This window comes from Hyperolius riggenbachi, chromosome 8 (assembly GCF_040937935.1).
Source record: "Hyperolius riggenbachi isolate aHypRig1 chromosome 8, aHypRig1.pri, whole genome shotgun sequence".
In the NCBI taxonomy this organism is placed as follows: Eukaryota; Metazoa; Chordata; class Amphibia; order Anura; family Hyperoliidae; genus Hyperolius; species Hyperolius riggenbachi.
In genome coordinates, this window is record NC_090653.1 from 286,164,214 (window position 1) to 286,189,563 (window position 25,350).

Below are 25,350 nucleotides of genomic sequence, written 5' to 3' on the forward strand. Positions count from 1 at the left end.
TTGTCCAATGAGAAGATATCATACAATATTTACACTGTTATACAAACTGTACTCTGACTGCTTTACATTGTATCACAGTGTCACATCTGCAGTGCTGTCCCATGAGAAGATATCATACAATATCTACACTGTTATACAAGCTGTACACTGACTGCTTTACATTGTATCACAGTGTCACATCTGCAGAGCTGTCCCATGAGAAGATATCATACAATATTACACTGGTATACAAGCTGTACACTGACTGCTTTACATTGTATCACAGCGTCACATCTGCAGTGCTGTCCCATGAGAAGATATCATACAATATTACACTGGTATACAAGCTGTACACTGACTGCTTTACATTGTATCACAGCGTCACATCTGCAGTGCTGTCCCATGAGAAGATATCATACAATATTACACTGTTATACAAGCTGTACACTGACTGCTTTACATTGTATCACAGCGTCACATCTGCAGTGCTGTCCCATGAGAAGATATCATACAATATTACCCTGTTATACAAACTGTACACTGACTGCTTTACATTGTATCACAGCGTCACATCTGCAGTGCTGTCCCATGAGAAGATATCATACAATATTTACACTGTTATACAAGCAGTACACTGACTGCTTTACATTGTATCACAGTGTCACATCTGCAGTGCTGTCCCATGAGAAGATATCATACAATATTACACTGTTATACAAGCTGTACACTGACTGCTTTACATTGTATCACAGTGTCACATCTCCAGTGCTGTCCCATGAGAAGATATCATACAATATTTACACTGTTATACAAGCTGTACACTGACTGCTTTACATTGTATCACAGCGTCACATCTGCAGTGTTGTCCCATGAGAAGATATCATACAATATTGACATAACTGTGAGAGGTGTACTCACTTTTGTGAAATTCTGTATGAAGTAACAGCCTTCAAAACCTTCCCTTTCCCCCCTGTCCGGTGCTATGTACATTGTCTGTGTCATGTATCCAATAGACTAAATAGGAATAATCAGGCAGCAGGAGATTGCCAAGTATTAAATAAAACTTGCAATAATATAAAAGTTTTTTTTTTTTTTACAAATTGTTTTATGCCCAATAAATACGTATAAAAAAATCTGTTTCTGCGCTTTGGATTTACATGTAATTTAGCTTATGATTGGAAATACAGTGCTGCCCATAATTATTCATACCCCTGACAAGTTACTTTTATTCCACCAGCAAGTAACTTAAAATGTACAGCGCCATAAAGCACCATGACCTTGGCCTTGGGCACCAGTGGTCATTTCAGCAGGACAATGACCCAAAACACACAGCAAAAGTGGTGAAGAAATGGTTAGCAGACAACAACATTAACATTTGGAGTGGCCCATCCAGAGTCCTGACTTAAATCCAATTGAGAATCTGTGGAGGGAGCTAAAGATCAGTTGATGGCAAGAAGACCCTCCAACCTGAAAGATTGATAAATAAATGGGCAGAAATACCTGTGGAGGCATGCAAAAACATGGTCTGCAATTTAAAGGAAGCGTTTGATTGCTGTAATAGCCAATAATTGATTATTGAGAAGGGTATGAATAATTTTGGACTGGACACTTTTTGCTCAAATGTAAATAAAAGCTGAGAAATGTTTTTTCCACAATAATGCTTCTTGTACATCATCTATCTTTTGGGAGACACCTGTGTCATTTCTGGGAGACACCTGCGTCATTTCCCGTAAAAAAAAAATGACCTGCTGGTTAAATAAAAGTAACTAAGTCAAAATTTGCCAGGGGTATGAATAACTATGGGCAACACCGTAAGTGCAGATCTGTGTATTGGCGTCCTGTGATTTCAGTGTGTCATGTATTGGCAGCTCTCGGAGGGAACCCGAATTAACCAACCTGAAAACCTCTCCGAAAAAGACGACATCGTACAGACCGAAAACTGCGTCCCCAGCGCGCTATGGTACGTGTGTTTTCTCCGGTCAGAGGAGGATCTATAACCGATATATCTTCTGTTTGTGGAGGAACATTACTGCACTGACCAATCCTCGACTTACTCCATTACTTGGGATCTCGTGTCCACTAAAGTTGGCCGTTTGCTCGCACTCCCAGCACTTCTCTGCAGTCACAAAATTCCCAATTCACGATTATTTTGGCAACCATCACTATGACCTGATATGTCCTCCCTGAGGGCTACTTATGCTCCCTAAGGCTGGTTTCACAGTGGGACGTTGAAGTCCCGCGTTACAACAGCCAGTAACGCAGCCTAACTCACAGCACTGTAAAATCAATGTGCTGTTCAGTGCCCGCGTTGCCTTACATAGTAACGCAGCACGTTTAAACAAAGTGCTGCATGCTGTACGTTATGCTGGGCTAAGCAGCGTTAGACTGTTTGCACATGCTCAGTAATGTTGGAGGAGGGGGTCTCCCCTCCTCCTCCGCGGCCAGCCACATGGCTCATTAATATTCACTGCACTGTGGTGACTGGTGGTGGGACTGTAGTGTTGTCCGGATCATGAAGGAATCGTTCATTTGATCCGTATCTTTTTTGTGAGTCGAATCATCCGGATCAGCACAATGAAAGATTCGGTTCACAGTGGATGTCTGTCTGGAACAAACAAGAACATACAGAATGTACAGTGCAGGGAAAGTCCTGTCCTGCTAGTCATTTCACCCAGTCTGCTTCCCTAGTAAAATGATTCAAATTATTCGGTTCAAAGATCCAGATCTTTTCAATGATCCGATTCAAATGATCCGAATCCTTAAAAAGATCCGGACTTCCTATCACTAACCTGGAGCGGCTGCTTTGAGAGCCTCATAACGCAGCTCAATCTGACGTCCAACTTCAACACCACCATGCGTTGCTTTAGGAGCACTTTATGCGACCTTAACGTCCCCTAAAACGCAACGTCTTGGTGGGAAAGTAGCCTACAATCTGACAAAACTGACAGGTTTGGGGCCAGTCCATTTCCTCATGGGGGATTCTCACGGTTTTCTTTGTTTCCAACAGCATTTCCTGAACAGCAGTTGCAAAGTTTGACAAAATGGTGAGAACGTGAGTAAGGGAGGCTGGCTGGCATCTTACTATTTTGGCAGTTAAACTGCTGTTCAGGAAATGCTGTTGAAAACAAAGTAAACCCAGAGAATCCCCCATGAGGAGATGAACTGGCCCAAAACCTGTCGGTTCTGTCAGATTTTAACTGCCTACTTTTTTCGCAATGGTGGTCCTTTACGTATAAAAAAACATTTTTACTTTGATTTTTTTTATTGATTATCTCAAAAACTACAAGGTCTTTAAAAAAAAATCACTTGTTTCCAAAGAATCATATTTTGCTTTTTTCCCCCCATAATTATACGTGATCGCTAAATTACAGAACATAATTGCGGTTATGCAGAAAAGTAATTACAAATTTTCAAGGAACTTCTCATAACGATTTAACATCGTATTTGTGATTATTGATACAAAATGACGTTTGTATTGTAATTCTGATTGTTCAAGCTCGACGCTATCTGGGACCGCACACGATGTTTGCTTTGCAGGCGAATGGCGAACTCTAGCGACGATTGAGTGAATGAGGCCCAAGGCGTGCTACCCTTTGCCACATTACGCCATTCGCCAGCTTATTGCCACCCACAAAGTGAAGAGCTGGCTTCCGATTGGCGTCTGTCTGTTACCGATGGCGATTTGCCGTTTATTAGTAAATAAGCCCGTCCATTTCCGAAAGATAATTCTGCATTACTTGGCTGTTATTTGTTATAAAGCTGCTAATTGCTTCTCACTCATCCCCTTTATTAACTATAAAGTCATTTACGAGCTAAACTCCGGCCGTTCGTTCTGCATCAGAGGAAACGCCGCTGTATTCGCTTAATCTCGAACGGCGGTTTACAATATGATTTCTGCTCATTCGCTAAGTAGGAGAAGCCATAAGCTGATTACTTACTGCGGACAGCGAAAAACAAAAATTAATCTCTAATCCTCAATTTATTCAACTGGAATAATAGTAAATAAATTTCTCAAATGGTTAATAAACAAACTGTTTATCATCTGCTGTCTGAGCCGTGTCCGAACATATGGAGACCCACAAAACAACCGCACAAACTGCGAGATACAAAACAGGAAGGTATATAACTGTACCTACAGCTAGCACTGCCTTATAATACTGGGAAGGGCCTCTCTTTATTAAGAACACTATACTAATTCTGGTTGGGTAGAGAGAACCCTTCATTAGGAACACTATACTAATACTGGGTAGGGCCTCCCTTTATTAGGAACGCTATACTACTGGGTATAGGGTCTCCCTTTATTAGGGACATTATACTTATACTGTGTAGTGTCTCCCTTTATTGAGAACACTATACTAATATTGGGCAGGGCCTCCCTTTATTAGGAATACTAATAGTAATAATCATTAGGAACGCTATACTAATACTGGGCAGGGTCTCCCTTTATTAGGAACACTATACTAATACTGGGTAGGGTCTCCCTTTATTATGAACACTATACTAATTCTGGGCAGGGCCTCCCTTTATTAGTAACACTATACTAATACTGGGCAGGGTCTCCCTTTATTAGGAACACTATACTAATACTGGGCAGGGTCTCCCTTTATTAGGAACACTATACTAATACTGGGTAGGGCCTCCCTTTATTAGGAACACTATACTAATACTGGGTAGGGCCTCCCTTTATTAGGAACACTATACTAATACTGGGTAGGGCACTATACTAATACTGGGTAGGGTCTCCCTTTATTATGAACACTATACTAATTCTGGGCAGGGCCTCCCTTTATTAGTAACACTATACTAATACTGGGCAGGGTCTCCCTTTATTAGGAACACTATACTAATACTGGGCAGGGTCTCCCTTTATTAGGAACACTATACTAATACTGGGTAGGGCCTCCCTTTATTAGGAACACTATACTAATACTGGGTAGGGCCTCCCTTTATTAGGAACACTATACTAATACTGGGTAGGGTCTCCCTTTTTTAGGAACACTATACTAATACTGGGCAGGGTCTCCCTTTATTAGGAACACTATACTAATACTGGGTAGGGCCTCCCTTTATTAGGAACACTATACTAATACTAGGCGGAGCCTCCCTTTATTAGGAATACTATACTAATACTGAGTAGGGCCTCCCATTATTAGGAACACTATACTAATACTGGGTAGGGCCTCCCTTTATTAGGAACACTATACTAATACTGGGTAGGGCCTCCCTTTATTAGGAACACTATACTAATACTGGGTAGGGTCTCCCTTTATTAGGAACACTATACTAACACTGGGTAGGGCCTCCCTTTATTAGGATCACTATACTAATACTGGGTAGGGTCTCCCTTTATTAGGAACACTATACTAATACTGGGTAGGGCCTCCCTTTATTAGGAACACTATACTAATACTGGGCAGGGCCTCCCTTTATTAGGAACACTATAATAATACTGGGTAGGGCCTCCCTTTATTAGGAACACTATACTAATACTGGGTAGGGTCTCCCTTTATTAGGAACACTATAATAATACTGGGTAGGGCCTCCCTTTATTAGGAACACTATACTAATACTGGGTAGGGTCTCCCTTTATTAGGAACACTATACTAATACTGGGTAGGGTCTCCCTTTATTAGGAACACTATACTAATACTGGGTAGGGTCTCCCTTTATTAGGAACACTATACTAATACTGGGTAGGGTCTCCCTTTATTAGGAACACTATACTAATACTGGGTAGGGTCTCCCTTTATTAGGAACACTATACTAATACTGGGTAGGGTCTCCCTTTATTAGGAACACTATACTAATACTGGGTAGGGCCTCCCTTTATTAGGAACACTATACTAATACTGGGTAGGGTCTCCCTTTATTAGGAACACTATACTAATACTGGGTAGGGCCTCCCTTTATTAGGAACACTATACTAATACTGGGTAGGGTCTCCCTTTATTAGGAACACTATACTAATACTGGGCAGGGCCTCCCTTTATTAGGAACACTATACTAATACTGGGTTATTAGATTAATGCAATCGATCTGAAAAATGGATCAGAGAATCGATTGTCCGAAGAATCGTATTGTTAATGGCCACCTATGGGCTTAAACATGATTTGTATCAGCAACAGATATCTCTCTGCCCTATATATGTTTTTTTAACATTAATCTGTTGCTATGTAATATTATATCTTGTGCCTGATCCCTTTCCCCCTCCCCCGTCCTCTTCCGCCCAGCCCATTTCCAGGTTGGTCACTGTAAGAATCTATACCTTCAACTATTTGTGGGGATGGCCCAGGGGTGTGACCTTGTGGTACCACACAGCAAAGTGATTCGGCACCCATTATATCATCTCTTGAGGGGAGCTTCTTGTGAAGATTGTGATACTTAAAGAGAACCAGAGACGAAGCACCCTCTTGTATTTTACCTTATAAATCAGTGGTAACATGACAGTAAACACCTAATCTGCTCTTTGTTTCATTGTTCTCTGTTTAATCTGACTGTTATCACCTCTGATAAGAATCCCCGACTGAGCACTCAGTCTAGCTTTGCTATGGAAAGATTATAGCTGAGTCTGTCTTCTCTGGTGTCTTTTCAAGCCCAAGCCTGACCCCTTGTGGCTCTGCTATAATGACTCAGCTATAATTATTCCCTGCAAAGCCAGACTGAATGCTCAGTCCGGGATTCTTATCACAGCTGATAACTGACACTTTTAGCAGTGAGGATGAAACAGAGAGCAGGGTAGGTTGTTTTCTCTAATGTTCTTACTGATATATATGGTAACATACATGAGGGTGCTTCGTCTCTGGTTCTCTTTAAGCCTTGTGGAAAAGCTAGATGGAATTCGGCCTAGGCAGACATTTAACGTGGTCTCGGTCAAGAATCTAACGTTTGATGTCCCTCAAGGTCACTTGAAGATCCAACACATCAGATCTCTAAGCAACTGTCCTGAACAAGGACATTGCTCCCCACTTTATCCCACCCACCCAACAGCCGCTCAGTGTTGCCACCGTGGGGTGTAACGCCCACCTCGGCCACAGTCTGCACCTCTCAATCTGTACTATTGGAATACATGTAACTTAAAAGTGGAGGGTTTTACTTGTTCCACGGGTCATTAAAGTGCTCATAGTTTGTGTTACTGCTTGCAGACAAGAAGGGCAAGAACCTAACACCGCACCGCGAGGGGCAGAGGCCTCAAATCCGGGACCTGCGTCACAGGCGGATTCACATAACAGACAGAATAAAGGTAACATTTCTGACTGATTGTGTGTGCGCTGATCTCTGCTACCTCCAGTATGTACAGTATAAGCTGTTACTCTTTGCCTGTACTGATCGTAAACTAGCAGTAGTGTGTGCTTATCTCTGCTACCTCCAGTATGTACAGTATAAGCTGTTACTCTGTGCCTGTACTAATAGTAAACTAGCTGCAGTGTATGCTGATCTCTGCTACCTCCAGTATGTACAGTATAAGCTGTTACTCTGTGCTTTTACTGATAGTAAACTAGCTGCAGTGTGTGCTGATCTTTGCTCCCCCCAGTATGTACAGTATAAGCTGTTACTCTTTGCCTGTGCTGATAGAAAACTAGCAGTAGTGTGTGCTGATCTCTGCTACCTCCAGTATGTACAGTATAACCTGTTACTCTGTGCCTGTACTCATAGTAAACTAGCTGCAGTGTGTGCTGATCTCTGCTACCTCCAGTATGTACAGTAAAAGCTTTTACTCTGTGCCTGTACTTATAGTAAACCAGCTGCAGCGTGTGCTGATCTCTGCTACCTCCAGTATGTACAGTATAAGCTGTTACTCTGTGCCTGTACTGATAGTAAACTGGATCCATCTGAAAATTGCGCCTGCGAATAATGCCGCACGGTGTTGCCGCTAATCTGTTTGTCGCTTATCGCTATTTAACGTTAAAGCCTTATCGTTATTTAGCGTTAACACACAGAGCCCTCTCTGTACCTATCCCTAACCCCTAACCCCCCCTGGTGGTGCCTAACCCTAACTACCCCCCTGGAGGTGCCTAACCCTAAGACTACTTACATACCTGATATTTAACTCTTTCAAGCAGAGAAAGAAAAAAGGAACACAGCCTAGTTATTAGTGTGCTAGGCATTGTACATACCCATGTCTATTTCATCATGTCACATGTCACTTTGGGTATCCTTTAATCAGTCCACAGCACCTTATTCCAAAATAAAGCTGGCTTGTCCAAATGTGCTTTAGCATACCTCAAGCGGCTCTGTTTGTGCTGGGGGCGGAGAAAAGGCTTCCTCTGCATCACTCTCACATACAGACTCTCCTTGTGTAAAGTGCGCCAAATGGTTGAACGATGCACAGTGACGCCATCTGCAGTAAGATGATGTTGTAGGTCTTTGGTGCTGGGCTGTGGGTTGACTCTGACTGTTCTCACTATTCGTCACTTCGAGCCTTAACTTGAACTGAGACTTTGGTCTTCCATTTCCTCAATATGTTCCTAACTGTGCCCATATTTATGTACCAGCCTAATTTTAATTAAACAATTATTGTGCACTTTCTATAAATCATTTAACTTCTTAAATATCACTGTGTGTGTCTCCTGTAGGATATATTTAATTGACATTTTTTATCGTAACAACCAACGATTTATACAGGAAAATCATGACAATTAACAAGGTTGCCCAAACTTTCGCACCCCACTGTATAATGATGCTTGGCGCCCATATGTCCCTATTTTTAATGGAACGGTCCCTCTTTGGGAAGCAAGTCCCTCTTTCTTCCCCATCTGTCCCTCTTTCAGGATTGATGCACTGATCAATAGAAATATAGCTATTGTTCTACTGAAATATGTGTTGAATTGGCTCTAAACCTCCTTTAAATGTGTATATTTCTTATTTTCAAATGCTAATATGAAGGAAAATGACCCAGAATAGAAAAGACCATTGTGGTTTGAATTATAAAACAACATATTTTTCTTATGAAATCTTTATAGTATGCCTACCTAGGGGTGTGCCAGGGGCGTGGTTAGGGTGTGGCTTAAGTGTCATTTCTCATCTCAGAAAGTTGGGAGATCTAATGCTGTACAATGATCTCATATTCTCACCCATGCAGGCCCAGATGGAGCAGCAGGAGAAGGATTTGGCGGCTCTCAGGGTGAGGGCGGAGATTGAGGCCAGAGAGGCGGAGAGGTGTCTGGAGGAAATGGTCAGGCGTAACAATGTGCAGGTAATTTATGCTATCACTTTGGCCTAAAGCATCGTCTCTTAACAACCAATGAATGAGAGGGAAATAAATGGAGGCGGCCATATTTACTTCCTGTTAAACAATACCAGTTGCCTGGCAGTCCTGCTGATTTCTGACTGCAGTAGTGTCTGAATCACACACCTGAAACAAGCATGCTGCTAATCCAGTCACACTTCAGTCAGAGCACCTGATTTGTATGCTTGTTCAGTGGCTGTGGCTAAAAGTATTAGAGGCAGAGCATCAGCAGGACTGCCAGGTAACTGGTATTGCTTAAAAGGAAATAAATATGGCAGCCTCTGTATCCCTCTCGCTTCAGATGTGATTTAAAGAGGCTCTGTAATGAAAAAAAGTCCCCCTGGGGAGTACTCACCTCGGGTGGGGAAGCCTCTGGATCCTATTGAGGCTTCCCCCGTCCTCCTGTGTCCCACGTCGGTCTCGCTGCAGCCCCGGAACGCACAGGCGACAATTTGTCAGGCTGTGCAATATTTACCTTTCCCGGCTCCAGTGGGGGCGCTGTTGCGGCTCTCTGCTCGGAAATAGCCGATCTCTGTCAGATCCGCTCTACTACGCAGGTGCAAGAGACTTGTGCCTGCGCAGTAGAGTGGACCCGACTGCATACCTCTCAACTTTTTGAGAAGAGAAAGAGGGACTCTTAAGCCATGCCCCTGCCACACCCCTGATCACGTCCCTGACACGCCCCTAATCAGGCATACCATAAAGATTTCATAAGAAAACTATGTTGTTTTATAATTCAAACCACACTGGTACTTTCTATCCTGGTTCATTTTCCTTTATATTAACATTTTAAAATTAGTAATATATAATAATAATAATAATAATAACCCGAACATTTGTATAGCGCTTTTCTCCTGTCGGACTCAAAGCGCTCAAGAGCTGCAGCCACTGGGACGCGCTCAAGAGGCCACCCTGCAGTGTTAGGGAGTCTTGCCTTGAACTCCTTACTGAATAGATACTTGACCTAGCCAGGATTTGAACCCTGGTCTCCCATGTCAAAGGCAGAGCCCTTAACCAGTACACTATCCAGACAATTTAAAGGATGGGAATAAAGTTTAGAATCAATCATACACATTTTTTAGTAGAGAAATATATATATTTACATAGAAAGAGGGAAAAAGTCCTGAAAGAGGGACAAATGAGGAGGAAAGAGGGACAGAGGGACGGGACTCCCAAAGAGGAAGCTATGGGATTATTTTTGGCACAGACGCTAGATCAAGGAAGGGGGGGGGGGGGGGGGGTGCTAGGTTGTGGAGCTGGACAACTTGGGGGAAGAAGGAGTTTTGGTGTCTGATGGTCCTGGTGGGCAGTGGCATAACTAAGGAGCTTGGGGCCCCAGTGCGAGTTTTACATGGGGCCCCCAGCACTCTATTGATATGGAGCCCCAAAACCTACCAAGCACAGCTTCAGTGTCAGGGAGGTGTAATAGAGTCAGGACACAGTTAGGCCTGGAGCACACCAAAAACCGCTAGCAAATCCGCAAAATGCTAGCAGATTTTGAAACGCTTTTTCTTATTTTTCTGTAGCGTTTCAGCTAGCATTTTGCGGTTTTGTGAAGCGTTTTTGGTGTAGTAGATTTCATGTATTGTTACAGTAAAGCTGTTACTGAACAGCTACTGTAACAAAAACCGCCTGGCAAACCGCTCTGAAGTGCCGTTTTTCAGAGCGGTTTGCGTTTTTCCTATACTTAACATTGGAGGCAGAAACGCCTCCGCAATCCAAAATCTGCAGCAGGCCGGGAGTATGCGTTTCTGCAAAACGCCTCCCGCTCTGGTGTGCACCACCCCATTGAAATACATTACCCTAGCGGATCCGCACCCGCAAGTGGATCGCAAACCGCAGCAGAACCGCTCTGGTGTGCACTAGGCCTTAGAGTCAGGACAAACCCTGCCTGGCGGTATGATTATTTACGGATTTTGGGGTCTTTTTAAAACGTTTCAGATGCTAAAATCATGCTGGAAAAAAATCATGCCGCCAGAGTCTCTGCAGCAGCCCCTGCTCTGACTCCCCTCCCTGGGCTGCAGCCCTGCAATTTTCCCTCCGCCCTCCGGGTGGTGCTGTAACTCTGTAGTGAGATCACTGACAGCAATCTCACCGGAGTGATTCAGAGCCTCGGAGGACAGGAAGGAGAACGGCTACCGACGCCTGGATCCCCCCTGAGGTGAGTTAAAACATACGCTGCGCGCTATACTCTGCATAGAGCTCCCGGCGGCTAGCCCGAACTACATTCAGGATTACGGCCAGGGAGGTTAAAGAGGACCTCCAGAGTAAATACTAAAACCTGTCAGCCTGCTAGTAATACAAAGTTATATTTACCCGAGAAGCCTTGTCCTGCGATGCCGTCCCAAAGTCCCCACATCACCCAACTTCCAGCGCCTGGCCACGCCTCCCCCTCTCCCCGGAGAAAAACGCCAAGCTATTTACTACAGGAGAGAGAGGAGGCGGGGCCAGGCACCGGAAGTTGGGTGATGTGGGGACTTCGGGACGGCATCGCAGGACAAGGCTTCTCGGGTAAATATAACTTTGTATTACTAGCAGGCTGACAGGTTTTAGTATTTACTCCCGAGGTCCACTTTAAGGATTACCACTATGCAATGCAGATACAGAGGTCAAAAAATTTGAGAGAGAACAAAAAGAAAGTTGGCACTGCTGCAGTGGCTTCATTTATTGTAGCAAAAAGTCGGTGCTCAAAACCAAAGTTGCATAAAAATTAGGTACACATACCAGGATGAGTGAGGAGGTGCTGTGGATATTGGTGAGTGCTGGGTACAGGATGCCTGACAGCCGTTTCGCGCACAACTGCGCTTCTACGCATCTGTCCCATAGTCAGATAGCAGGGCATGGTATGTTATAAACAGACATATAATATTGCAATCAGATAGACAGTCGAGAGATGAAGTTGGGAGCGTACCATATACAGACAGATATTGCAATCAGATAGACAATCGAGAGATGAAGTTGGGAGTGTACCTGAAAAACAAACTGGATGATGTCAGCTGAGGAGGAATGAGCATGATGGTAGATGTTTCTTTCTGGTCTAATTCTGGGCGTTGTATTTTCTTTACACTTAGGCCTCGTTTCCACTTGTGCGGCGTGCGTCTGCGAGACGCACGCCGGCACTGAGCGGGATCGCAGGCGAATCCCATGAGCCGTACCATGCACGGCTATGGGAACCGCAGCCTCCGCCGCAAATTCTGTGGGGGGTTCCGGCCGAATCGCTACCGCAAGTGATTCGGCCGGCGGCACCATTCTCCCCTATGAGTTTCCCCTTGCGATTCATGTGCGGGGAAACTGCGGAATCGCGGCGATTTCCGCGATAGTGGAAACGGGCCCTAAGAGTTACAGATACACTTTGAGTTCAGATGCTCAAAACTGACCAGTGGTCAAAATTGACCTCCTATCTTAGCTATAAGCAAACAGGCTGTCAGCATCTTAATAAACAGACTGAATGCAGGTGAGATGGGGGAGTTTTTGAATGTTGAGCTGTTGAGCTGATAACTGAGTTCAGAGGCCACCAGAGCCACGTAGTGATCACCTTGACATCCCCCTATTCACCCCTTAGCAAAGGTGGCCCATCCAACCACCCACCCCCAATATCAAGTGTGCCCAGCCTGGTACGCCTCCCCCAGTCCACCCCCTATAGCAAAGTGTGACCAGTATAACAATCCCCAACTCCTCTCTCCTCCTATAGCAAATAGGTTCAGTCAGGGGCGTAACTAGGCCCCACCGGGCCCCCCTGCAGATTTTCAGAGCGCGCCCCCCCCCCCCCCCCCCCCTGGGGCCCGCTCGGAGTTTTGTGGGTGCTGGAGGGGTGGCAGCATGAGGGGAAAGCCTTGCCCAAGGTTGGCGGGGAGAGGGGTAGTTCCCCCCTCTCCCTCACCTCGGGGCTCTCCCCTCTGTGCTCCCCTCCAGCTCGTAAGTGTGTGGGGCTGTGGTGGGCAGCGGCGGGCAGATACATACCTGCTTCCGTGCGTTCCATCGCAGACTTCTCGCTCTAGCGGCTGACGTCACTTCCGGAAGTGACGTCAGCCGCTAGAGCGAGAAGTCTCCGATGGAACGCACGGAAGCAGGTATGTATCTGCCCGCCGCTCGCTGCCCACCACAGCCCCACACACTTACGAGCTGGAGGGGAGCACAGAGGGGAGAGCCCCGAGGTGAGGGAGAGGGGGGAACTACCCCTCTCCCCGCCGACCTTGGGCAAGGCTTTCCCCTCATGCTGCCACCCCTCCAGCACCCACAAAACTCTGAGCGGGCCCCAGGGGCTGCAGGGCCTATTGCTACGCCCCTGGGTTCAGTATAATCCCTTCCCAACCCCATTCTCAACAAATGTCAGTAACAAGTAATGTTACTACAAAATAAGTATTATTGGTTGTGTTTAGCCTGGTGAGGTTGGAGGTTCATGGGGTAAAAGAGGAATGACACCATGAATTTCTGCACCGGTCGGGTTCACCCCAACCCTAGTGAAGCCTCTGGACTTGGAGAAGAGGTAGAAGGCCCAGAGGGGGTTGTCCTAAACACAAATCAGTCTTTCTCGAGAGGGTATGGGGGCAGACACGGAGGACAGGGGTTAGGCAGGCAGTAGAGGATACTTGTGTGGAGGTAACATGGAGGGAGGAAGAGGAGGATAGTTTTGTCACAAGGTGGGACGCTGAGGAATGGCCGAATGGCAGAGGTGCTGTTCTAGTTGGACACTCTACCCTCAGGATGTTGCTGCCTCCTCCTCATCCTCATCCTTCTTCTCATGCATGGTGCTCTGCTGGTCCTTGGTTTCAACCAGCGTTGGTTGACTTGCCACCACCTCATCCTAATCCTTGTCACTGGACCCAAGCTCACAAAGCCCTGTTCCTGCAGGCCTGCGGTGGCGTGGGATGCAGGGGTTGGACATACTGAGCCACAAAACACAATAAGGATGAACCATCTGGCCTGCCTGACACCATAGCCATGGTTCCTGCTGCTGATTGGCTGCTGTTCTGCCCAGGGCGTTATGGGATGACCAATCAATCCTTACTACGAATATCACTTTATTTGTTGAGTACAAAATGTAGCGAAAGACCGTTAATCGGGATGTATTGGGATTTTCCTCGAATGTTTATAGCAAGGATATTCATAAACATGCATTAATTACTTGTTCCCCACCCAAAATGACCTTGCTGCAGACGAAGTTGCCCACACACTCATCGATTTTCCCATTCGACTCCCTGCAGATTCTATTTATCTGCTGGGGATCGATTCCCCAAAATGTCAGATCGATCAAAAGTATCAATCGGACAGGACGGAAAAGATATTGTAATTAAAAGGTAAATCTCATGCAGTGATTTATTTATTTTTTCAGAAATTACCAATGAAGCTGAGGTCTCCGAAAATGAGTCCAAAAAACATTGAAAATGGCTGCGTACCAGACCATACACAGAGGAGTAAATCCGAGACGTCTGGACAGAGGTGGGGACAACTCTCTGACGTGTTATTATTACCACCGACCAACAATTAAAACAGCTGATCTTTCTTGTGATCTGCATGCTTGTTTCAGGTGTGTGATTCAGACACTACTGCAGCCAAATAGATCAGCAGGGCTGCCAGGCACCTGGCATTGTTTAACAGGAAATAAATATGGCAGCCTCCATATCCTTCTGGCTTCCGTTGTCCTTTAAGGTGGCTACACACGATACAATCAAAATGTTCTATTGGTAGAAATGTTCATGCACCAATGTTTAAATGTGACGTGCAGAGATCCACTCTGGAGCAAAGAGCAATCAGCAGCACATCTTCAAGATCCGCACCATCAGATAAATCACTTTATTTAAAGTTAAAACATGATAAAAATAGCGTGGGTCACAACAGATGATGCACAGGCGTTTCGGACTTCCACAGTCCTTTTGTCAAATCTTCATAGACCCACACTGTGGGTCCGAAACGCCTGTGCGTCATCTGTTAAAGAGGAACTCCAGTGAAAATAATGTAGTAAAAAAAAGTGCTTCATTTTTTTACCATAATTATGTATGATTTAGTCAGTGTTTGCTCATTGTAAAATCTTTCCTCTCCCAGATTCACATTCTGACATTTATTACATGGTGACATTGTTACTGTGGGCAGGTTATGTAGCTGCTCCTAGCTGTTACAGACAGCTGTAAACAGCCATTTCCTGTCTGTGAACATTGTTACATTGTGGCAGTCTGCCCAGAGTACCGCGGTACTCAGAGCTTCTTGTGGGAGGGGTTTCAGCACGAAATCAGTCACACAACGCCCCCTGATGGTCTGTTTGTGAAAATCATTATATTTCTCATGTAAAAGTGGGTATCAGCTACTGATTGGGATAAAGTTCAATTCTAGGTTGGAGTTTCTCTTTAAATAAAAGGGATTTATCTGATGTTGCGGATCTTGAAGATGTACAATCAAAATGTTCAACATTTTTTGATAAAACATTTGATTTTTCTACATAACCGTTAGTCGTGTGCTGCTGCGCAGAACGCTCCCATCTACAGGAGCGAGACGGAGCCGCCCATGTGGCCGGACCATGCCTGCGCAGTACCGCATGTCTGGCTAACTCATCGGAACTTACCAGGGGACAACGGAGCGACCCGGGAGAACGGCGATGGAGCCCACGGCTAACAAGGGGCTGGAGGAAGCAACAATTAAATATAAATTATGCTGCTAATTATTTCTCAGGTATATACACACATCCAATTTTCATTGGCCAATTTTACCACTTCCATGTAGTATGAGGGTTTATCTACACATATTCAAAATCTGTAGACCCTCATGCCACATGGAGGTGACCACCACCAGATAGAGTATCTATGTCACTGTGTTTACACAAATATAAACAAATACTAAACACTTGGTTCTGCTTCTATTTTTAGAACACACTAACTCTGTATCTCCATCTTGTGGCCAAAAAGTAAAACCACATCCAAATACCCTATTATACATCTTCCCTAAAAAAAATGAAATACATTTCAAGTCAAGTGGTTAAAACTGGCCAATCAAAATTGTACCAGGCTTAAGAACTGAGAAAGTTGACCAGACGTTGGTTTGCGTGGCCCAATTCCAAGCTGCGAAAAAATTGCACTAAATTTGCATGTAATCCTGAAAGTTTAGCATCTACAATTTCTTGCTTCTATCGCTGCAAGGCTTGCGTCATGGCGGGAGGGCCAAGGTAATGGGGTAAAGCAGTGTTTGGCTATCGGTAGATTCTTTCATAATAGTCAGGCAGGAAATACACTCATAGATTATTTGCGCGTTTTCCTGCATACAGCAAAATGCGCACTGCTCATTCTACTCAATGACCCACTCGGGAATTGCTTTTTTTCTCCGCGATTTTAAATGAAACACCATTCTGCTTTTTTCCACACAATGTGCATCTTTGTAATTACAATGGGTTTGATTAGCAAAATGGTGGTAAGTGTTAGCACGCCTGTAAAAAGCCCCTTAGCACGCCTAAAGAGACTTTGCGCGCGCTAATACGCGTGCAAAAAGTTTGCGCGCACTATGACGTCACACCGGCCGGTGCCCCTAAAACGTTGCACCGGGTACACCCAAAACGTTGCAATATGCGATGTTTCGGGCGCACCCGGTGCAAGGTTTTAGGGGCACCCAGTGCGATGTTATAGTCGCACCCGGTGCGACGTTTCGCACGCACCGCGCAGCGCTAAATTTTGCACGCAACCAATAAAAGCTTTGGGCGTGCTAATTGCTTAGCACCCTTTTGTGAATCGAGCCCAACGTATTCCGCAGCTTCTGGAAAGATGCAAACAAAAGTGGAAAATCATGTGCCAACAGATGGAAATGTGACAACAGTGGTGGAAACGAAATGTCAGGTGTGTTTGCGGCCTCAGTGACGCACTCGCACGTGCGCAGTATGGAGCCGCCAGTCTTCGAGAGGACTCGGCTCCCGAAGACTTCCGAAAGTCCCCTCGGTGGGGGACGCGAACGTAGGAGCCAGCGCAGCACCGGGGGCACCGGGAGAGGAGAGGGATGGCTCATTAGGAACGAGCCTTCCCTCTCCTTCCCTCTCCGTAGGTGAGTATCTGCCTTTTTTTTTTTTTTTTTAAACGGGGTTACATTAGCTTTAATAATATTGCATCCTTCTGCCATACTTGCAGTTTAGAAACCACACTCTGTCTATAAAACAAAGCAGAAATAATGACCCTTTGAACTTTCCTGCAGTAAAGCCTTATCTCAAGCTGTCTCTCACTGTTTCTTGGCTGTGTAAAGTGTAGAGTCGAGAGGGCATAAAAGTTTTATACGTACCTGGGGCTTCCTCCAGTCCCCTCCGCGCAGATCGCTTCCTCGCCGTGGTATGAAGGCCCCTAGATTCTTCAGTAGTAACTCATTCTCCGCAGCCAGTCAGGGGCAATCTTGCTCATTTGGCTGGGCGCTGCCGGTGTTGGGAGAGGGGCGGGTGCTCACGGCTGGGCCGCGCATGCGCAGTACGGCCGACTGGTTGCATAGAACGGGGTTGTTACGGAAGAATCTAGGAGGCTTTAGCTTGCAGCGAGGGAGCGATCTGTGCGGAGGGGGCTGGAGGAAGCCCCAGGTACGTATAAAACTTTTATTCCGCCTCTTCTCAGGGTCGCTTTAAGTGCTTCAGAAAACAGGACTGTATTGACCCAGTGGGTGGAAGAGCTCAGAGAAGCTCTTTTGCATAGTTAACAACTGAAGTTTCCTAACTCTTTCTGTACTGGAAAACAATATGAGACGCATATCTTTGCTACTAATGTTCTATTTCTTAGCTGTACTACACATACAATTCATTATCTCATAGATATATTTAGGTTCCGGTTTGCTTTAATAACACTTTGGGGACTTCAGAAACAAAGCTTGGTCACCCGATTGTCAGAATCTGCTGGCGGAGCACTTTCTCTACACGGCAGCGCGCAGGCGGCTGGCAGATCTCACGGGCTTTTAGCGAACACTTGTCTCCATTAGTGGGAGAGAAATGATCCTCCATGTCGGGGTAATTGTTCTCCTGGACTCTCGTCACCGGGACTGGAGTCATTAGAATCATTCTGCCCGTCTCTCATCACGTCTCCTATAGAGAAAATACGTGCATCCTGAAACTATATCATCGTGTCACAGAACCCGCCCACAGACGCCACGCAGATCTCAGCAGATGCCTCGATCTGCAGAAACGAGCAGCACACACCCTCAGCAGCTGCTGTCCGATATCAGAGTGATTGGCTGAAACTGTTAAAGTGAACCTCCAGACTAAAAATGTACTCAGCAGCACTGGAAAGGCCTGGTGTTTCTTTACCAGTTTCACAGCATCAGAACTTTGCTTTTCTTACCAAAGCCTAATTTTTAGCTGCACAGAAGAAATCTGCCCGGGCATTTTTCCCCCTGATGCTGTGCAAAGCAAGTTGGGATTTCTGATGTTGTTGTTTTCCTTCTGTGCTGTTTTGTTTTTGTTATTTTGAATTTGAGATTTGAAGCTTAACGTGCAGGGGCGCCTTTAGGCATAGGCAGTACAGGCCATTGCCTGGAGTGCCATTTGGTCCTGGGGGCGCCATGTTGCTGGATTAAGCCCCTCCCCCTGATTAAAGCCCCACCCCTAACTAAACCCCGCACCTCTTATTGTTCTATTACTTGCTTCTGCTGCATCTGCTTAGCATAAGTTGTAGGCAACCGCAACTGTGTCCCTCTGTGCCTTGTGCATCCTTCTTTCCCCCTTCGTGCCTCCTTCAGGCCCTTGTGCCTCCTTCAGTCCCTCGTGCCATGTCTGATCCCCTGTTTGTCCTTCTGTCTCCCTTTATGCCTCCTGTTTCCTTTTGTGCCTCCTTCTGTCTCCATGTGCCTCCTTTAGTCCCCCTGTGCCACCTCTGCCTCCTTATGTGCCCCTTTGTGCCTACTTCTGTACCCATGTGCCTTCTGCTGTCCTCCTTTGTGACTTCTTCTGACAGGTTTTCATGCCTGGAGTGACCAAATGGCTAGAGGCGCCCAGGGACGGATCTAGGGGGGAGCAAGCGGGTCTCTTGCCCCAGGCGCAAATTGTTGAATTCTTAAAAAGGCGGCAAAATTTGGATGGGGAATGGCAGTTTAGGCGCCAAAACCTGACCTTGCCCCAGGCGCAACTTGGGGCAACTTGGTCTAGATCCGCAGGCGCCCCTGCTAGCGTGCGCAGCTGGGAGGGGTGATCAGGACACAGGACAGTTGGAACTGTCTCTCATGCTCCCTCTCACCTCCTTTCATCCAAAAAGATGGCTGCCCCCATGAAATCACAAACATTTGCCTGTTCTTTTCAAAACAGGGTGGGTAAGAGATTATATTACCTAACTAATGTAGTATGTTTGTTTAGGCTGAAGTTCCCTCTTTAAGGTAGCCATACATCAGGTGACTTAGTGGCCCTCGACCATTCAATTCAATTATTACAATCAAATCGAAAATCAGTGCTGCAGAGAGCATGCCTGGGCCGAAATTGGCCGCATGTATCGATCGGACATGCTCCGAGAAGTTGGGCCGACTTGCTTGATCGGATGTGCGGTGGTAACTGCGTGTGATACCGGGACGAGCGACAAATGTGATGGAACCCCCGGCGCTGTCCCCCTTAATGTAAAATGTAACCCCCCCGCCGCAGTACACGTTACCGGCTCTGTCCACATACCATGTGGCTGCTGACGTAATGTAGGCGCATGTGTGAAGTCACAGACGCAAATGTACACACTGGGCGCATGTATGCTGACCAAGCCCAGAGCCAACGACAAACAGGTAAAGTATACTGCACCGGGGGGGGGGGGCATTTTACATTAGGGGGGACAGGACTGTGGGGGGCGGGGGGTGGATGCAGCCTCGAGAGGGAGATTTAATTATTCAATTCTGAAATCGATCATGAATTGGCCTGTGGCGTATAGGCTAGTAACAGATCTCTCTCCGATTGGATCTCCGATTGGATTCGATTAGAGAGAGATCGGTCTCCCTCTCTTTCTGCACAGAAAGACTGAGGACCAATGTGTTTCCCCATACAGATAAAAACACTTATGCTACGTACACACATGCGACAACAATCGTTCGTTGTGAACGACGAACGAACTTTTAATTGATGAAAGAACGACCTAAGCAAAGTTAGTTTTTAAATGTGTGTAACGATCTGATCGTTAGAACGAACGTTACATCACGTAAAGCAACTATTGCGCTGGTGCATAAAAATGAGAAGTTTCATGGAGAAATAGCGAAATGCGCATGGCAAGCCTAGTACGAACGACCGTTTCCAACGATGTACTACTTTTGCAAACGATCGTCGTTGGAAAAAATCCGCCAAGCTAGATCGTTCGTTTTTAACGATCTAGCTCGTCCGTTGTTAGACTTAATGATCGCTGGTTGCTTTTTTTTAAACGATCGTCATTTGAAACGATCGGGGACTGATCGTTTCAAACGACTATAGTCGCATCTGTGTACGCACCTTTAGACTTAAAGGAAATGTCAGGCAATGTATGCTACCCCCAGATCTACTTACCCGGGGCCTCCTCCAGCCCCTTGCAGCCGACAAGTCCCTCATCGCAGCTCTGCTCCCAGTACATACATTCACACACAGCTGTATTATTTTACTACATGAGAGCACATGCTATATGGAGGAACAACAATGACATGCTGAACATAAGATACAGTATTCACTGTAACTTTGGCAAAACATTCAGAATGTCACTGATTGATACTCTTATTACAGGATCTTGGGCTCAGTAGGAGACAACAAGCTCTCAATGAGGCAGCGACAGTCAGACATCAATCTTACCCACTCCACTGTATCCGTAATCAGACACCATAAGGTCACTAGCCTGTGTGTGATAAGAATCTAGCAATCTCTTCTGAGGGATTGCTGAATAAGGGCCAGTCTACAACTTTTTTCAACCTGTGACTCCATTGTTTGTAACATACATGACGTCATCAGAACTTTGCTGCAGTGGGAGACAGATGTTTTTTTTTTACAAACCCTAGAGAGTGTACAGTGTACAAACAGTGTACAAATTCCAAAGTCTGTATGATTCCTTATCTGTGTGGTGGACACATGCAGTCAATATAACAATGGTACGAGAGCAGAATACGTTTTCTCTCCATGCCCTTAGTTGTCAGTCTCTCAAACTTTTCCCCCCACAGGACCCCCTGTGGCTTCTGGGCCCCCCTGCGGAGGCATCCCTTGCAGGGTCTATAGCTACGCCCCTGGATGTATGGTTTCCTTTAGGCCCGGTTCAAACTTGCGGTGGCCCTCCGGAATCGCCGTGCCGGAGCCGCACCGCTTGCAGAACGGACGGAACGGACGCACGGCATAGCAATGAAAGCCTATGCGTCCGTTCACATGCGTCCGTTCTGCCGAACCGGAGCCGGACCGGATCCGGGCCGGATCCGGACTCCGGCCTCCGTTCCAACATGCGCTATTTTTTCATCCGGCTCCTCCGGCAGCCGTATCCGGGGCGGAGCCGGACTGCACCATCCGGCCAATACAAACCAATGGGAACCGGAGAGCGCACAACACACTGGCTGAGAAATCCGGATGTTCTACCCCACTTCCTATGGGGATTGTTGCGGCGATATTGGATGGGGACACATGGGCAAGCATTTTGGAGTGGAGCAGCACAGCTGGATCCAGATCCGGAGATGTTGGCAGCATGTCGCAGGTGGAGGTGAGTGCTAAACAGCAGAGGGCCTGATTCCACAGGTCCCCCTTCTGCTGACCTCCCAGACCCCAACATTTTTTTTGTTTTTAACGTTACTTTTGCCAAACGGATCCGGATCGCATCCTGATGGACACCTGATGCAACCTGACCGGATCCGATCCGGATCAGAACCGTACGGTTCCGATCCGGATCCGGTCCGGATCCGGTCAGGTCATCCGGTCCGTTTGGCAAACAACCGCAAGTGTGAACGGGGCCTTAGTGTACTTTTATTTTAGTGTACTTAAAATACCTATAGCCGCATTCACAGATGGTGCGTAGGAGCGCAGTGTGATGGCCGCGTTGTAACGCAGCTTGCCGCACTGCAATGTACCCCCTATGCCACATTCACAGTACGGTGGTGATATAACGGCACGCGGCATCATAACGCACTGCATGCATTTACCGCAACACACTTATTGACAGGTAGTGAAGCATACTTTCCATTGACTGTATGCCTCACTATATGCAACGCATCACGGATAGCGCGCGTTGCAGCTTTCCTGATCCGTTGTGTTACTGCTGTTACAGAGAACAAAACGGCCTTGAAGGAAACCTGGGATGTAATAAACATTTATACTTACCTGGGGCGTTCTCCAGCCCCCTGTAGGCTGTGGGCTCCCTCGCCGCCCTCCAGGACCGCTCCTTTCCGCCGATGTCCACCCCGGTAGCCGGGGACTACTGCACATGCGCAGTCCTGGCCATGTGTGTCCTTGCTTGCATGCCTGTAGCTGGGAGTGTTCCGCACCTGCACAGATTAAGGCTTGTAGCTGCACATGTGCAGAGTGCTCCTAGTGATGGGAGGGGGGCGCAGATGGCATGCGGTCAGGGCCGCGGATGCACAGTGGAGCGTGACCGGTCCAGCTGCCCGGAAGACAGAGGAACAGAGCAGTCGGGGAGGACAGCGAGGGAGCCGGCAGCCTACGAGGGCAAGTATAAATGCTCATGTTCATTATATCTCAGGTATACTTCAGGCCTGTTTTTGGCCTCTTCCACAATACAATGCGATTCCAATTTGCGAGTTTGATGCGACTTTACATTCGATTCCGATTTGCGCTTTTGAATCAGTACTGCATGCTGCGTTTTTTTCTGCGTTTTTCTTCTTGTGTCGATAGCATCCAAGGAAAATCGAAATTGCAAATCGGATTTGCAGCCTTACACTTGATTTTTGCATTGTGTCGCAATCCGATGCTCCTGCCGCATCTCATTGCAACGCAAAAAACTACAAACATATGACACTGGTGCACAGTGCACTGACAGGGACATATGCATAGCACCGCCCCCCGCTCAGTGACGTACTCCCTGCTGGGCAGGGTTATATGCACGGCGCTGCCCCCCCCCCCCCCCGCCTGCCTCCGCCCTATGACGTACTACCCGCTGGGCAGGGTCATATGCATGGCACCGCCCCCGCTCAGGGGCGTACTCCCTGCTGGGCAGGGTTATATGCACGGCGCTGCCCCCGCCCTATGACGTACTACCCGCTGGGCAGGGTCATATGCATGGCACCGCCCCCGCTCAGTGACGTACTCCCTGCTGGGCAGGGTTATATGCACAGCGCTGCCCCCCCCCCACCCTATGACGTACTACCCGCTGGGCAGGGACATATGCATGGCACCGCCCCCGCTCAGTGACGTACTCCCTGCTGGGCAGGGTTATATGCACGGCGCTGCCCCCCCCCCTCCGCCCTATGACGTACTACCCGCTGGGCAGGGTCATATGCATGGCACCGCCCCCGCTGAGTGACGTACTCCCTGCTGGGCAGGGTTATATGCATGGCGCTGTCTCCCGCCCAGTGATGTACACATATACATATACAAATAAGAAGTACGTTTCTTACAGAATAAAATGAGCCATAAATTACTTTTCTCCTGTCACTTTACTGTCTCCTGTCATGTTGCTGTCACTTTACTTACAGTAAGTAGTAGAAATCTGACATTACCGACAGATTTTGGACTAGCCCATCTTCTCATGGGGAGGTTCTCAGGGTTTTCTTTATTTTAAAAAACAGTGAATGGCAGTTGCTCTGTCCAACTGTAGTGAGTGTTCGGTGAGCAGGGAGGCTGGGCAGCATCTTTGTATAAATCTTTTTCAGGGAATGTCTTTATAAAGAATAAAGGCCATGGTGAGAATCCCCCATGAAGAGATGGACTAACCCAAAATCTGTCGGTAATGTCAGATTTCTACTACCTACTGTAAGTGACAGCAACATAGGAGAAAAGTAATTTATGGCTCATTTTACTCTGGAAGAAATGAACTTCTTATTTGTATGTGTTTTAAATTTTAAGATTTTCGCGACAGTTCCTCTTGACGTGGTTAAGAAGGTCCCTGAAGCGCATTGATTTCAATGCCTTTGGTAAAATCTTTTTGTATTATTTGAATTGATAAATATTTCCTGTTACTTATTTCCTCTCTCCAGTTTCTCTTCCTTTCAGCAAACCGTGTTTGAGTTTATTTTCGTATCATATTGCGAATGAACGCATTTCTGGAAGTAAAACCGAGGAGCGAATAAGAGAGGATAAAAGGCAAAATGTATTTTTCGTGGGTTCGTTTTTTTAAGACCCATCTAGGAACTATTTCCGTAAACACAGCCCTCGGATCGTGTAAGACGCCAGCAGATTGGATTGAAACGAGCGCCGTCTTTTCGGATGAGGCCAAAAAGCCTTCTTATTGGGTCCAATTAACAAATGAAAAGGAAAGAGGTTGTGGAAATCCCACGCGAGGGTGTAAGTAATCAGATTTTGCGAGAATAAAACCCTAAACAATCTAATCAGGGCCGCCGTAATCTTTAAAGAACAAGTTCAAAGCCCGCGAGGACTTACGCTGATTACTCACAGGCCATTTGGATAAAGTGGCTGCAACCTTTTACCAGTAATTATCTGGAGAGGATCCAGACCCCCTCCGCCCCCCCAAACTCGCTCTGCGGAGAGAGGGATCAACAAGAGCGATTGACGTTACAACATGACTCAATGCTGTTCCACCACCAAGGCATTATTTGTGTGATTATTCCTATTGGAAAGAGTCGCAGGGGGAGGATCCGTCAATAGAGCGCCCGGCGGAGCCAGACAGGGTGGCGGCCACCTTTTACTGCCCGGTATAAATCAGACACCTGACATTACTGATCTGATTGCCTTGCCGAATGCACGGCGCGCGTTCCCCTCCGCCGTTACTCGGAATACGCCTTCTGTATCCGCGTGACGATTGGCTGGCTGACAACGGCTTGTTTCTAAAGCAAATCTACGTCTTTTTTTAATTCTTTTAAATTGGACCAGAAGTAAAATGCGTAGTCTGCTTCTATGGCGCTTTATACAGCGCTGCGTAATATGTTGGCGCTTTATAAATACAGTAAATAAATAAATAGCCTGAAGTGAAACGCGTAGTCTGCGCCTACAGCCTGATCGCATTGCACTACTTCTGAAAAATGCGTTACAAAAAAGTTTACTTTACTTGTAAAAACATTTGTTTTGTAAGCAGTTCCTCCTGCTTGTAATTAAATTAAAGGAAAACTGA

The 25,350-nt window shown here is 46.4% G+C and overlaps 1 protein-coding gene across 1 annotated transcript in view; it reads left to right on the forward strand.

Moving 5' to 3' along the window:
* The window catches only part of CCDC187 (coiled-coil domain containing 187), a 136,367-nt gene that overhangs the window by 59,406 nt on the left and 51,611 nt on the right, over positions 1-25,350 (forward strand). Inside the window, exons 10-13 of the mRNA XM_068248019.1 lie at positions 1,848-1,939; positions 7,122-7,219; positions 9,059-9,172; positions 14,538-14,644. Of these exons, the coding sequence (XP_068104120.1) occupies positions 1,848-1,939; positions 7,122-7,219; positions 9,059-9,172; positions 14,538-14,644 (411 nt within the window). The remainder of the gene's footprint in view (positions 1-1,847; positions 1,940-7,121; positions 7,220-9,058; positions 9,173-14,537; positions 14,645-25,350) is intronic.